This window comes from Phaseolus vulgaris, chromosome 9, assembly GCF_000499845.2.
Source record: "Phaseolus vulgaris cultivar G19833 chromosome 9, P. vulgaris v2.0, whole genome shotgun sequence".
Classification (NCBI taxonomy): domain Eukaryota; kingdom Viridiplantae; phylum Streptophyta; class Magnoliopsida; order Fabales; family Fabaceae; genus Phaseolus; species Phaseolus vulgaris.
The window spans coordinates 4012280-4028998 of record NC_023751.2 but is presented as its reverse complement, the minus strand read 5'-3'; the positions used below and the strand labels follow the sequence as shown (position 1 = coordinate 4028998).

At 37.1% G+C, this 16719-nt stretch overlaps 1 protein-coding gene across 1 annotated transcript in view; it reads left to right on the top strand.

The window, feature by feature from the left end:
* Positions 1-3337, top strand: part of LOC137822113 (uncharacterized) — a 32112-nt gene extending 28775 nt beyond the window's left edge. Inside the window, exon 5 of the mRNA XM_068627015.1 lies at positions 3021-3337. Coding sequence (XP_068483116.1) covers positions 3021-3337 — 317 coding nt within the window. The remainder of the gene's footprint in view (positions 1-3020) is intronic.
* The last annotated feature ends 13382 nt before the right edge of the window (positions 3338-16719 follow it).

Below are 16719 nucleotides of genomic sequence, written 5' to 3'. Positions count from 1 at the left end.
TAGTTTGAGTTCATATTTGTGTTTAGATCTTACACAAATTCCTTTTCTTAATTCCATTATGTTTAAATTTTGGTATTTTGCTGTTTTTTTCCAGTTTTTTCAGAATCCCTGTTTCACATTCTCTGTGCTGGCTGTTTTGTTCCAGAAAAATATTTTCACTCATAGAAAAATTTTGATTCTCTGGAATATGCAAGATTAGAGTGTTATAGAAAAGACAAAAAAAAAAGAATTAGCTCAAAAGAGTCAACAGAAAAAAAATGATAAATATTTTAAAATAAGTGTGCAAATCTGGGCGCTACAGCTGGCGTAACTGAACACTGAAATTGAAAAATTTATTAAAAAAAAATGGTTCATGCGTTTTGAGTGATTCCAACGTCAGATTTTAGCTAAGATCTTGAATATCTTGCATATCAAATTTCAGAATCAAATCTAAAAAGCACAGCTCAGCATAAATTGGGGAAAAACACGTTTCTGGCCCACAACAATTTTTCAGTGGTGCTGTTTTTTATTTTGTAATCTAATTCTAGTGCTATTCTTAGGATTCAATTTGTGTGCCTACCTTATTTGAGTACCTTTATTTGCTTGTTTAATATTCTTGGAACTCTTTCTAGTTGTCACAATCTAACTCCAATTGTGTGGTACTGTTTTCTTCAATTAATTTGTTTCTTGCTTTTATTCTTTGACCTCTAAATTTGGTGCTGGAATTTATTCTCTTTTGGTGCTTAATTGAGTGGAAATTTGACTTGGGTAAGGTCTAGTCTTCTTGATAGGTGCTGGAATTAGAGAATTAAGACCTTCATTCTAAGGGGAACAAAGACAAAGGCAGAATCAAACACTTATAAAAACATCACAAACACTTGGAGGGCCCAACAAACCAAGACAACCAAGGAAGTGCCAATAGCAAAAAGAGGATCAACAAAGGGAGTTTCTTTAATTTCTTGACAACTTAGTTTGTGTTAATTATTTCTTTAATTACGTGATTAGACGGTGAGTGTGTCTTCAAGGGCTCCAAATGTCCAAGAAGCCTCACCTAGGGCTGACTAGTGTAGAGTTTTTAATTAGCAATTGTTGATTTTTTTTTTTAATTACATTGCTTGCTTAATTAGTGACGCTTTGTATGTGTGGTTGTTTTGTTAAGCTTTTCTAAAACCGTCTAGATTTGTTAGTTAGTTAGCTTACATTATTTTCTTGCATTTGTTTTCTCAACTTAATTGTGTTCTAAGTGGTTTACTAAGAGAAAGCTTTGTGTGAAGACATTGAGGGATAGTTTTTGGCCAAGGCAAAGGCTTGGTAATTAAGTAGTCCTCTGTGACTCACCTCCCTTACCTGGAAAACTACCTTCTTTGACTTTCCTAAATTTTCTCAAGGTAAAACACTTGTATACACAAAACTTTAGCCATGTCTTCTTCTCCTCACTCTCCAAAGTCTATTGAAAGTGAAGTAAAATCTATTAAAACTCTTTTGAAAGAAGTTTCACAAGTTGTGCAAATGATTTCTTTTAGACAATTGGAGAATGAGACTAAGATTAATGAGTTGGCTAGAGCCCAAGAAGAGAAATCACAAAAATAAAAATAAAAACTCATACTCATGCATCTAGGAGTAATGAGTCTCTAGGGGAGGGAGCCTTAGAATTAATGACTATTACCATCCACCCCCTAGAAAGAATAGGCAAAGGGAGCAAGAGGGGCCAAGGGAAACTAGAGTAGACCTACCTCACTTCCATGGTAAAGAGAATGTAGAAACCTACCTAGATTGGGAGATGGAAGTAGAACAACTCTTTGCTTGCCATAGGGTGAGTGAAGAACGTAAGGTACCCCTTAGCCACACTTAGCTTCCAAGGGAACGCCATGTATTGGTGGACCTCTCTCGAAAGAGAAAGGCGTCTTCATAGGGAACCTCCCATTACATATTGGAATGACCTTAGGGGAGCCCTAAGACGCCGCCACATACCTTCCTACTATCATAGGGAGTTGATGGACAAGCTCCAAAGACTCCAACAAAAAAAATGAGTGTGGAAGAGTATAGACAGAAAATGGAGCTCTATATGTTGAACAACAAAACTTGCGCAAAACTTCAAGTCAAAGGGTGAGTTCCTACTCTAACTTTTACCCCAAGAAAGAGTTTAGAAGGGAGGGTAGCACATCAAAAGAACCTACCAAACCCTTAATCAAAGACACCTCCACCCCACCCATCCGAGCTAGAAATGTTAAGTGTTTCAAGTGTTATGGTAGAGGACATGTGCAAGCACAATGTCCAAACCAAAGGACTTTGTTTCTTAAGGGTGTAGATGAATACACTAGTGGCGAGGATGAGCCTAGTGAGAGAGAGGAGGGGGGAGAGGATGAAAGGGTAGCTCCATTAGAGGGAGAATTGCTTATGATTAGGAGAACCCTCAACAACCACCATAGCACATCCATGGAAACACAAAGAGAGAACATATTTCATACAAGATGCAATGTTTTAGAAAACATATGTTCCCTCATTGTGGATAGTGGATCTAGTTGTAATTGTTGTAGTGCTAAAATGGTGGAAAAGCTTAATACAAGTGGTTCCTCATCCAAAACCTTACAAACTTCAATGGCTTAATGAAAATGGGGAACTAAATGTAGACAAGCGAGTGGAAATAAAGTTTTCCATAGGGAACTACAAAGACAAAGTTTTATGTGATGTAGTGCCTATGGAAGCTTGTCACATCTTATTAGGGAGACCATGGCAATTTGACAAGAAAACCTTGCATGATGGTCTCACTAACGAGATTTCCTTCACCCACAAACATAAGAAATTTGTACTTAGTCCTTTACCACATTCTCAAGTGGTGAAAGACCAAATACAAATGAAGCATAAGAAGGATGAAGAAAACAAAAAAAAAAAGAGCGCTAGAAAAAGAGAAAATCCTTAGGGATAAGAAGGCGTGGGAGAAGAGTGTTCCTTCCCACAAGGTTGCTCAACAAGAAAAACCTTTTGAAAACGGTTTAGAAAATTTGCTTCTTGTTGAACACCAAGCCTTATCTTTTGTAAAGGAGCACTTACATGCACTGTCACAAGTAGTGAACTTATGAATCTACCTCCTCCAATAGAAAATCTTTTAAGTGAATTTGAAGATATATTCTCTAATGAGGAGCCTATTGGACTCCCTCCCATTAGAGGTATAGCACATCAAATTGACTTCATTCCGGGGGCAAGCCTACCAAATAGGCCCGCTTATAGAACAAATCCCGAGGAAACCAAGGAGATAGAATCACAAGTTCAAGACTTGTTGGAGAAGGGTTGGGTTCAAGAGAGCCTAAGTCCTTGTGCTGTACCTGTCTTGTTGGTGCCCAAAAAGGATGGAAAATGACTCATGTGTTGTGATTGTCGAGCAATCAACAACATCACCATCAAGTATAGGCATCCAATCCCAAGGCTTGATGAATTACATGGTTCAACCATATTCTCCAAAATTGACCTTAAAAGTGGATATCACCAAATTCGAATCAAAGAGGGAGATGAGTGGAAAACCGCTTTTAAGACCAAATTTGGATTATATGAGTGGTTGGTGATGCCCTTTGGGCTCACTAATGCCCCAAGTACATTCATAAGGCTTATGAATCACACCTTGAGAGATTGCATAGGTAAATATGTAGTAGTTTATTTTGATGATATCCTAGTGTATAGTAAAACCCTAGAAGACCATCTAAGTCACCTTAGGGAAGTTCTTCTAGTGCTTAGGAAAAATAGCCTTTTTGCCAATAGGGATAAGTGTACCTTTTGTGTAGATAGTGTAGTTTTCTTAGGTTTTATTGTCAACAAAAGGGGGGTGCATGTAAACCCCGAGAAAATCAAAGCCATCCGAGAGTGGCCCACTCCACAAAATGTAAGTGATGTAAGAAGTTTTCATGGGTTAGCTAGCTTTTATAGAAGGTTTGTGCCTAATTTTTCTAGTCTAGCTTCTCATTTGAATGAACTTCTTAAAAAAGATGTTGCATTTTGTTGGAATGAAAAGCATGAGCAAGCCTTCCAAAGGCTAAAGGCTCAACTCACCAATGCACCAATTCTATCTCTCCCAAATTTTTCCAAAACTTTTGAGATAGAATGTGATGCATCAGGGGTAGGCATAGGTGCGATATTGTTGCAAGGTGGACACCCCATTGCATATTTTAGTGAAAAACTCCATGGTGCCACCCTCAACTATCCCACCTATGACAAAGAGCTCTATGCACTTGTGCGAGCCCTAAAGACTTGGGAACACTATCTTGTGTCCAAAGAATTTGTCATCCATAGTGATCACGAGTCTTTAAAATATTTAAAGGGCCAACACAAGCTCAACAAGAGACATGCTAAATGGATGAAATTTCTTGAACAATTTCCTTATGTAATCAAATACAAGAAAGGAAGCACCAATATAGTGGCCGATGCTCTTTCAAGGCGGCATACACTCTTTTAAAAATTGGGTGCCCAAATTCTTGGATTTGATCACATAAGAGAGCTTTATCAAGAAGATCAAGAACTCTCATCCATCTATGCCCAATGTCAACATAGAGCGCAAGGAGGACACTATGTCATTAGTAGTCAATAGATCTCTTGGGACTATGCTTAGGGCTATCATGAAGGGCAACCATAAATCTTGGGATGAGTATCTTCCCCACATTGAATTTGCTTACAATCGAGTAGTTCACAAAACTACTAATGCTTCTCCTTTTGAAGTAGTATATGGTTTTAATACTCTCACACCATGGATTTGTTGCCTCTTCCTAATCCACAAGAATTTGTGCATAAGGAAGGAGTAATCAAAGCCGACTTTGTGAAGAAAATGCATGAGAAGATTAAACTCCAAATACAACAACAAAATGAGAAGTATACAAAATACAACAATAAAGGGAAGAAAGAAATAATTTTTGAGGAAGGAGACTTAGTTTGGCTTCACCTTCGCAAAGATAGATTTCCAACTCAAAGGAAGTCCAAACTAAGTCCCCGAGGTGATGGACCCTTTCAAGTCCTCAAGCGAGTCAATAACAATGCATATAAATTGGACCTACCTCTTGAATATGGAGTACATGACACTTTTAATGTAATTGATCTTTCTCCATTTGTAGGTACCAATGACGATGACGAGCTGGATTTGAGGACAAATCCTTTCCAGGGGGGAGGGGATGATGGAGGAGGGCCAAGCACATCTCACCATGGAAGCCAAGACCCAAAGCTAGACAGTGATGAGCGTCTAGACTCAAGGAAGGAGCGTCTAGGACGTGATAAGGGAAGGCTACACATGGAGCGTCTAGGAGGAGACCTAGACCGTCTAGGCCCTATTACAAGGTCAATGGCTAAGCACATTCACGCCCAATTGGATGAAGCCACGGATGGAAGAGAGAAAGCCTTGTACATGTTACATGGAGGCCCATTAGGGGTGCTTAGTAATTAGAGTAGTGCTAGAAAGCATAAATGAGTGAATATTCTAGAAGATTGTTTTACTTGGACGGTCATGAGCACATGTGCCATGTGCCTTGTCATTTTGCATTTCATTTTGCTATCATTTCATTTAGACTTAGCTTAGCTTTCACGACCCTATAGCCTATAAAAGGGAAAGTCATCTCTTGTATTTTTCAAGATTATTGTGAGTAAAGTTATGTTGCCCATATTGTGCCAAGTTTTGCTTCTACCTAGATTCTAGGCTCTAATCTTCACATCCTTCACCTCTCATTGGGCTGGCCGAACCTCCCACTTCCATACACACCATGCACTTTTTGATCACCATAGCTCTTAGGAGGATCTTGCACATACACATTCATGGCTTCCGCACCATCTTTCACATGATTCTAAGAAGAACTTCATGAATTTGTCATCACCTTCTCTATACAATAGAAATAAGAAGAGTCATCTTTTGATACTCTTGTCCCAAAGCTCTTGCCATGCTCCTAGTGATTCTTTGGGCTTGGGCCCCATCTTGGGCGTCCTCTACTTGGTTTCCATCATACTCCCCGGGTTGGAGAGAATTCGTCCACGAATTTGGAAAACCTGCATCAAAAGGAGTTAGATCAGTAACATTGAAAGAATTACTACCAAGATAAGTATTAGGCATATTTAACTCATAGGAATTATCATTAATCCTCTTGGTGATTTGGGAAGGGCCATCACCACGAGGCATAAGTTTGGACTTCCTTAGAGAAGGAAATATATCCTTTCTCAAATGAAGCCAAACCCAATCGCCGGGCTCAAAGATTAGTGCCTTGCGTCTTTGGTTGGCAGTTTCAGCATACTTACCAACTTTCTTCTCAATTTGTAACTTGATGTGGGTATTCAAGTCTTTGATAAAAGAAGCCTTTTCAAAACCGTTCTTGCATAAAACCTCATCAAGTATAGGAATGGGAAGAAGATCTAGAGGTGTGAGGGGATTAAACCCATAAACAACCTCAAAAGGAGAATGGGTACTAGTGGAATTTACTACCCTATTATAAGCAAACTCAACATGAGGTAGTAAATCCTCCCAAACCCTTGGATTCCCGGAAATAAAGCATCTCAACATTTGACCCAAAGTTCTATTAACCACTTCAGTTTGACCATCAGTTTGAGGGTGGCAAGTAGTAGAAAAAAGAAGTTTTGTGCCAAGTTTCCCTCATAAGGTCCTCCAAAAGTGACTTAAGAACTTGGAATCCCTATCGGATACTATACTTCTAGGAAGTCCATGTAAACGAACTACTTCCTTAAAGAAGAGATTTGCAATATGGCATGCATCATCCACTTTGTGGCATGGAATAAAATGAGACATTTTAGAAAAACGGTCCACCACCACAAAGATGGAATCCTTACCCTTCAATGTCTTGGGAAGTCCTAAGATGAAATCCATAGAAATATCAACCCAAGGCATTGTAGGGATAGGAAGAGGGGTATATAAACCATGGGGTTGGACTTTAGATTTAGCTTTCTTACATACTATACATTTATCACAGAAGCTATGTACGGATTTGCGCATGTGAGGCCAAAAGAAATGTTCATGCAATGTTTCTAAAGTCTTAGCTACCCCAAAATGTCCCATAAGCCCACCCTCATGAGCCTCTCTAACAAGAGATTGTCTTATGGATCCTTGGAAAACACAGTCTTTTTCCTTTAAAAAGAAAACCATTATGTAAGAAAAAGTCTTTGTGACCTCCCTTGGAACACTCTTGATAGATTAGAGAAAAATCTAGGTCATCATGATAAAGTTCCTTTATGTGATCAAATCCTAAATATTGAACATTCAAAACATTTAACAAGGTATATCTTCTTGAAAGAGCATCGGTGACCACATTAATTTTACCTTGTTTATGTTTGATCACATAAGGAAATTGTTCAATAAACTCCACCCACTTAGCATGTCTCTTATTAAGCTTGCTTTGGCTTTTCAAATATTTAAGGGACTCATGATCACTATGGATCACAAATTCCTTTGGAAAAAGATAATGTTGCCAATTTTGCAAAACTCGAACAAGAACATAAAGTTCTCTATCATAAGTGGAGTAATTGATATGACTCCCTTTGAGTTTCTCACTAATATAAGCTATTGGGTGTTCTTCTTGAAGGAGAACAGCCCCAATGCCTATATTAGAGGCATCACATTCTACTTCAAATGTCTTAGCAAAGTTAGGAAAGGCTAGAATGGGGGGTCTTAAAAACCACATCCTTCTTTACTATGACATTTAAAGGTGCGGCAATTGTACTAAAGTCTTTCACAAACCGCCTATAAAAACTAGCAAGTCCATGAAAGCTTCGTACTTCATTAACATTGGTGGGTGTAGGCCAATGTTGAATTGCTGCAACTTTTGTTTGATCTACATGCACCCCTTTATGACTAACCACAAACCCTAGGAAGTCTATATGATCTATGCAAAGAAACATTTAGCATGATTAGCATATAACTTCTCCTTCCTAAGAGTTTCTAAGACTTGTCTAACATGTGACTCATGATCTTCTAAAGACAAGATATATATAAGAATATCATCAAAGTAAACCACAACAAACTTGCCAATGAATGCTCTTAATACATGATGCATGAGTCGCATGAAGGTACTAGGAGCATTAGTCAAGCCAAAAGGCATGACTAACCACTCATATAAACCAAATTTGGTCTTAAAAGCGGTTTTCCATTCATCACCATGTTTAATTCGAATTTGATTGTAACCACTCTTAAGATCAATTTTGGAAAATATTTTAGACCCATGTAATTCATCCAACAAGTCATCTAACATAGGAATGGGATGCCTATATTTGATGGTAATGTTATTTATAGCGCGACAATCCGTACACATCCTCCATGTCCCATCTTTTTTTGGGACAAGTATGACAGGCATAGCACATGGGCTCATGCTATCTTGTACCCACCCCTTAGCTAATAAATCCTCAACTTGTTGTTGAATCTCTTTGGCCTCTTGGGGATTGGTCCTATATGCAGGGCGATTTGGTAAAGAAATCCCGGGCATGAAGTCTATTTGGTGTTCAATCCCTCTTATAGAGGTGGTAAGCCTTTAGGAGGATCTTGAAACACATCTTCGTATTCCTTTACCAAATTGTCCAAACATGTGGGACTATCCTTAACCGACTCACATTCAATAGTCCTAGGAATAGCTAAAAAAATAGGCTTTTGAGTAACTATTACCTTTTTAACTTGTTGTGTGGATATGAGAAGGCTTCTCTTGGAACTTTTTTTATCATTTTCTTTCTCTCTCTTTTCTCTCATTTTGACTTATTCCTTATGTACCTCCTTTGGAGAGAGAGACTTAAGAATGACTGATGGCATTTTCATGAAGGTCTTCTTGAATCATGTGATAAAAAGTGGTGCGGAAGCTATGAAGGTGTGTGAGCAAGATCCTCCTAAGAGTGGTGTTGATCTTGAAGGTGCATGATATGTATGAAGCTAGGGAGGTTCGACCAACCCAAGGAGAGGTGAAGGAGATGAAGTTTAGAGCCTAGAATTCTAGGGAGAAGCAAAGCTTGGCACAAAATGGCAGCATAACTTTACTCACAATAAACTTGAAAATACAAGGTGTAGGCTCCTCCTTTTATAGGCTAAGGAGGACCATAATGCAACCCTAATGCTAGCCAAATGAAATGTAAATGTGAAGCACATGGGTGCACATGGCACATGGGTGCACAAATGAGCACATGGGGAGGGGTGTGTCTAGTTTTTATGCTCACCCCCTCCATGGGCTTTCTAGACCGGCCTTGGTAAATTTAGAGGTTTTTTTAGAAACTCTAAGTTTACCTAGGTTGGTGTTTTAGGTGCCAAAATTAATTCTAAGAAAATTACAAATAAAGTTCCTATGCTAATTTTGACAAGAAATTAAAGTCTACTCTACACTAGAGTTTATGGCATTTGAACATGTAAAAGAACGTCTTCTTGGATCCTCTTGGCCATAACTCTTTGGTTGGCCCAAATCTACCCTTTGGTGGGCTTGCATGTGGGCTTGTGCTTGGGCCTCTTCCATCAATGACTTTGTGCCCATGGAAGTTAAAATAAATTTTGTTGATAAAGCCATAATGAAAAACTTTTCTATCAAATTGCCATGGCCTACCTAAAAGAATATGAGTAGCTTCCATTGGGAAAACATCACACAAGACCTCATCTTTGTATTTACCAATAGAAAAAGTAATGAGGACTTGCGTGTTAACAACAATCTCACCTACCTCACTTAACCATTGTAACTTGTAGGGCTTGGCATGAGAGATGGTAAGTAATCCAAGTTTGTCTACCACTCTTGTGCTTGCCACATTAGCACAGCTCCCCTCATCTACAATCAAAGAGCATACCCTATCATTAATAAGACACCTTGAATGAAAAATATTTTCTCTTTGAGTTTCATCAAAAGGTTTTAAAACTTGTCCAAGCATGCGTCTTATTACTAATAGGCCACCTTCATGTGGGCTTTCACTCTCACTCTCACTTGGGGATCTAGAAGGTGAGGAATGTCTAGAAGATTCAGACTCATGCTCACTACCCTCTACCCTATCATGCATATACATATTTCGTTTAGAAGGGCAATTAGAAGCAATATGTCCATAGCTTAAGCATTTAAAACACTTCTTACTACACGATTTAGTTGGTGATTTAGGCCTAGAAGTGGAAGTGGAAGGTTTAGAATCTCTAGGTTTGAAAGTAGAGTCCTTAGAAGGGATATTTGAAAAAGAACTATTTTTATTTTTCCAAGAAGAGTGGTAGTAGCTATCTTTAGAAGAATTTTTGAAAGCATTTTTCCTTGCAAGTTGATTTTCAATTTTACTAGCAAGGTGAACTACATTTTCCAATGAAGAATATTCTTGTAGCTTTACCACGTCTTGAATGTCCATTCGAAGGCCACTCACAAACCTAGCTATCTTAGCTTCCTCACTCTCATCCATATGAACCCTAATTAAAAGCGTGTCTAGTTGTTTAAAGTAATCATCCACACTTAGCGTGCCTTGATGAAACCGTTGGAGTTTCAACAATAGGTATTTCCTAAAGTGTGGGGGTACGAATCTAGCACGTAAACAAGCTTTTAAATCGTCCCAAGAGACCACGGGCGGTCTCTTGTGTAGGTCAATGTCCATGAGATATTGATGCCACCATTGCATGGCATAGTCTAAGAATTCTAAGGATGGTAATCTAACCCTATGCTCATCTCTAACCCCATTTACATCAAATATTTGCTCAACCTTAGCCTCCCACCCTAGGTACACATTATGATCACTTTCACCACTAAAGCTAGGGAGTTTTACATTAGGTGAATAAGGGCCAGCCACATGTTGGCGCCTCTCTTCATGGTGATGGTGCCTTGGCCGTGCATTTTTTTCATAATATCCATGAGAAGAATGAGAATTCCTTGAAGAATGCCGAAGAGGAGGATGATGTCTTCTCTCCCGGTTTTGATGGACTTCTTCACGGCTTAACTCCAAGCTTTGGAGCCTTGCCTCCATTTGTCTTATCACATCAAGATATTGAGCATTTGATTGTCTAGCATTCTTTAAATCTTCAAAGAGAGCTCCTTTTGAGGTGAGCAAGGTTTGGAGGATTCTCCACTAGAAAAATTAGCCATGATCAAAAGGTACAAAAACGGAAACAAACAATTAAAGAAACTTGTTAGCAAAATAAAGTGAGATGTAGGTTGCTGGAAAAATGTCAAAAGAAAGTGCTCAAACCACTCCAAGAAAGTGTTCTGTCCTTAACCAAGCCTTTCTTGTGGATTGGAGGATCTTCAAATGAAAAATGTCAAAGCAAACCACACTCACTTAAGAACAAGTCTCCACAAAACGTAGAAGAACAAAAAGACAAGCAAGAAAAGCTAAACCAAAACAGAATGCAATATATGACAAAACTGGAAAAGACTATGAATTAAAAGACAAGCAAGAAAAGTAAGGAACTCAATGAAAAAGAAGGCACACAAAAGAGTCCTAAAGAAAAGCACTAGAGTAGATGAAGAAAACAAAAAACAGAGCTATTGGAAATTTTTTTATGCAAACTATGCTTGATGTTCACTGATTTAACTGGAACGATATAAAGCGAATTGGATTATGAAATTTTAACCACAGAAAGTTCAAGATCTTAGCTCAACAATGGCACTGGAATGACTCAAAAACAGTAAGTCAATTAATTGAGATAAATTTTCTAAAATCGCTGCCAGATTACCGTATTTTTTTTTCGGCAGAATTGCACACTTTTTGTATTTTATTTATCATTTTTTTGTACTTTGAATTTTGAAGTACTTCTTTTTTCTACTTTTTTATAACACTTTAAAGAACACAAATCCATAATTTCAAAAATTTCCAGTGAGTAAATCAATTGCAATAAATCGAAACAGTAAGCACGTTTTCAGAAAAACAGAGGAATCCGAACAGGAATGAAAAACAGAATTAAGAACTAGCAAAGACATAATGGAAATTATGTATAAGAACTTGTATAGGTCTAAAATACAAGTATGAATTCAATACTAAAACAAAAAATGCACAAAGGATCAAGAATTAAACTCAAACTGTATTACACCAAAGCAAGAAAAAATAAATGCAATAAAAGTACTACAAGAAGTGATGACAATCTTGGAAAAAACATGACTATGACAAAACTTGTATGGATTCAAAAAGGAAAAGACACAAACACATGATAGGCACAATTAAGAAAACAGCAATAAAACTCAAATTAAGCCTAAAAACAGAATTACTAATCACAAAACAGATTCAAAGTGTCCAGCAACTCAAAAAAAAATTTGCACATAACCATAGCTCTAGATACCACATGATATGAGTTGAATTGAACATAGACACTTTAAAACTTTTGAATACAACATTATATGAGAAAATTAACAACAATTTAAGGATCAAGGAGTGCTTAAAAACAAAGGAAACGAAATTAAAACCACAAGACAACAAGCTGAAAACAGAAATGGAAACAAGGCAGCTTAAGGAGTCATCAATGGAGTCATAGCCTTCCAAAATGATGATCCAAACTCAATAAGAGTGTTATTTCCTTGTACACTTCCATGGAACAAGATAAAGGCGCAATTGAAAACAGAAACACAAGAACACCGAACAGAAATTGAAGAACAAGCTAAGAAATACAAAACCAAACGGTGAAAAGGATGAAGATCACTAAAACAAACCAAACTACCGATTGAAATTGCAAAAGATGAAAGAATCAACACTTATTGGATGAAGCTTGCTGGATTGAGAATTTGGAACTGCATCACGCCACTTGGAGTCTTGTTCCAAGATAACTGAAAGGTTGCCGCCACTTGAAGCTCTCCATTGGCACACAAGATAAGGCAAGGGAAGAAGGAGACAACAAAACTCACAATTTCTCTCTAAACTTGAGTAGAGTTTCTCTACATTTAATTTCCAATTCTGAATTTTACAAAGGCAAGCACTTTATTTATAGCCTAAGAGGTGCTGAAATGAGAAGCTAAATCAAATTCAAATTTCCCCCTAAATGACACTAAAATGGCGCCAACTAGAGCATGAGGAAGGTGTGACTTCCTTCCTAGTTTTGGCACCTCCTTTTTTTTATCAGCAATAAAATAAATTAAATTAAGTAGGATACTTCAGGGGTATCCCAACCCGTATACATCAACCATATAGATAGTTCTCCATAGGACATGGAGATAGCAACCAGAATTGGCTTAACCTACATAAAACACCCAAACAACTAATGAACAACATCACTTAGTGCACACCTAAACCAAACAGTCCACTCCCTTAATAAGAGAGCAATTAGCACACAAAAGGTGCATCAATCATGACAATACCACCAAAGAGATGTGGTAGGACCAGAAGACAATAACCGTACCCTGAATTCTTTTCTTCATCTTTATAATAACAACAACCTGCCATCCCCTTACCATCATCCTTTTGTTCATTCTTTTCACATTAAAAACCGTAACAGCTTTGTATTTATGCCTCCAAACTTCACTCTTATTCCACTATTGTACAAGACATACATATGACTCCAGCACCTCCACACCGACTCCATCCAGCACCTACACCTACATCTTCTCCGTTTCCAGCAGCAAGCACGCCAAATCCTTATGTAAGCAACTGTTCACATCAAAACCAACCTACAACCTTACGATTGCAGTTGCAGCCTCAAGCACATACCATGACTGAGCACCACAAAGATACTACAAACTGGATTCAGGAATCTCAACTGCAACCTCCACACTCTACACCTACACCCCCTACTTAAGTCACATGGACAATGTGACTCTCTCTAATACATTTACACCTATTTATTTAATATCCGCTCCCCTACTCTATACAATAGAAATAAGAAGAGTCATCTTTTGATACTCTTGTCCCAAAGCTCTTGCCATGCTCCTAGTGATTCTTTGGGCTTGGGCGTCATGGGCTTGGGCGTCCTCTACTTGGTTTCCATCAATTTGTTTTCTTAAACCTTTTACCTCATCATACAAGGATTTTAAAAGAGGATTTTTCAAGATTCTAATAGAGCCAGAAGGAAGAGAGTATTTTTTTAATGGAGATTCTCCAAAGTTTCCTCTATATTGGACGAAAGATCCTTTGAAGTTTAACTCATGTCCTTGTCACTCAATGGATGTTGCTGACCGTCATATCATTGAGGTTTTTGGCCACCTCTTGTACCGGATTCCCACTCGCGCTTTGTTACAATTGTATACTTCAACAAGACCTCAAGAAGATCTTATTGGTATGTAGTTGTTTCACATTTTCTTGTTTTATAGCATGAGATTTTTAACTTTGCTAAATTTTTTATCGGTTTTCAGCATTGATGGCGGCTACGAATCCGAAAGCTCGATCGTACTTCACAAAACTTCTCAGCAAAGCGGGTGATGTTACCCCGCGCTTGAAAAACCACTCAAATCATCAGTAGCAAAAGAAGAACTCGAAATAGACATGTTACCTTTAAGAAACAAACGAAGCTTGAAACGTATTTGCTCTCAGAAAGCAACAAAACCATAATAGGTTGAGTGAAAGACCTATTTATAACCCAAAACAAACCCTAGAAACTAAAAAGTCACAACAACTTAAAACCGTTCAAAAATGCATCATCTAACGGTTAAAACAACATTCTCATGTCAAATCACTTACTCTAAGCAAAATAAATCACGAGAAACGAGGTATTTAATATAAAATCACATTTCAAAACTATTATATTATATTCAGACATAAATACTTTTCTTAAAACTTAAATAAATGTCTTTATGCCTCAGGGGCCAATGTATTGGTAGGCTAAAACCGAGAGCTAAATGTAAGAAATAACCCAAAGGTTATGAATAAAAGAATAAAACTAAAATATATATTATTATTATAACAAGGCCCAATTAGATAAAAGCCTGCGTTAGGGGGTGCATGAATAATAAAATGGTGTAGAAAGAAAGTCCAAAGGTAAAGTGTAAGCCCATTAAGAAAACTGTATAAATAGAAGGTCAACACAAGAGGTAAGTAAGAGTGATTTCTGTCTGATGAACATAAAACCATTTCTGACTTTGGCATCGGAGCGCCTTGCAGGTACACCCATCTGTGTCGAGGAAAAGCCGAGAGAGCACCCAGCCCGAGAAGAAGCCGAGAGCATCCAGTCTGAGTTGAAGTCGAGAGTATCCAGCCCCAGGAATAGGCGAGAGAGCCCAGCCCAAGAAGAAACCAAGAGTCCAACCCAAGAAGAAATCGAGAGAACCTGAGGAGTAACGTAGAAAAACCCAAGATCCGTAAAAGAAATTAGTCTTGTCAATCTATTCAAGTGTTCTTAGTCCTTGTTGTAAGAACAGTTCCAATTATAACACAATCCATTTGTCTAAATATCATGGTTGAATACAAAAGACATGTAATCTATTACTTCATACCCCAACATGTACTAAAATAAATGAGATATACTTATGTAAAATACTTGATATTCATATCCATAACTCATGATATATTGCCATCTATTTAAGTACATACTTGTCCAAATATATTATTATTATTAACAATAATGTTTGATTTGGAATATTAAGAATAACATTAGATAAACTATTTCATGGACTGTATTATCTTATATTTACTTATGTACAAATTATAATTGATATCTTACGTTTTTTACAATTATTGTTCTTGGGGAAAAGACTACAAATTAACTAAATCTCCAAGTCTTGTAAGAAAATTTCCATCAGCCATGTACCAAAGAAGCAAAGTTATTATCATTCTATGTTAGGACTACGAGAAAGGGGGAGTTAGTTAGTTAGTTAGAACAATGATGATTTGTTATTGTAATTAGTAGGGATCAAGGTTTACTTTTTTATTTTTTATCTGATTAATTTATTTTGTTGCCACAGAAACCCGAGGACATTCCAAGGGGTGAGGCTGGTGCTAATTATGTTGCTGAGTCAACTGGTGTCTTCACTGACAAGGACAACGTTGATGCTCACTTGAAAGTTGAAGGTTCACTCAGAGTTCTGATGGCCAATATTATTTTGTTGTTATTTGAATTTTAGATATTTTGATTTTATCTTGAATACTATTTACCTTATAATATATATCTAGGAAAATTATTGAGTAGTTTGAAATGAGTGTAATTTGGAATTTGGTTGCTATTAGGGTGGTGTCAAGAAGGATGTCTTTTGTGCCCCAAGCAAAGATGCACACATGTGTACTTTTTATTATATTTATAAATTTTTCATGTGAAAAAACAAACTATAGTTTTCTGACTCAGCTTTAGATTATATCTTCTAGGATTTTCATTGTAAGCTTAAGTTAGATAAGAATATAAGATTGCGAGATATACTTAAAATTAAAAGTGCAGTTACATATGTCATGTGTATCATAAAAAAAACAATGAATGAGGTGAGTGAGGGACAACCTTAAACAATTGTATTTAATTACATATAATAGTTGTTGTAAAAAACTTTCATCTTATATAACTACCTAATCAAACTTTTGGTCAAACTTTTGGTTATTTATTTTAGTTTGCCACCAAAACTACTATTACTCTCCTACAAATTGATAACATGATCAGGCTAGTCAAGGAAGAAATTCAAAATAAAAATTCAAGTGTATTGAATTTAGGAGGCATCTACTTCTCAGATATTAAAAAAGGGAGGATTTTGTAAGTTGTGTTAGTGTGCATATGAAAAGGGTGTCTACATTTTATCTGCAATGCCCTCGTTATTAAAGAGAAACTATTATTGTTTTTAATAAAGTAGTGTTTATTGTATTTAACTATAACTAACATTTTATCTTCCTACAATTTTAGGCTCACATTTTTTATCATGCATTGGTGATAGACTTCTGCTACTGCTATAC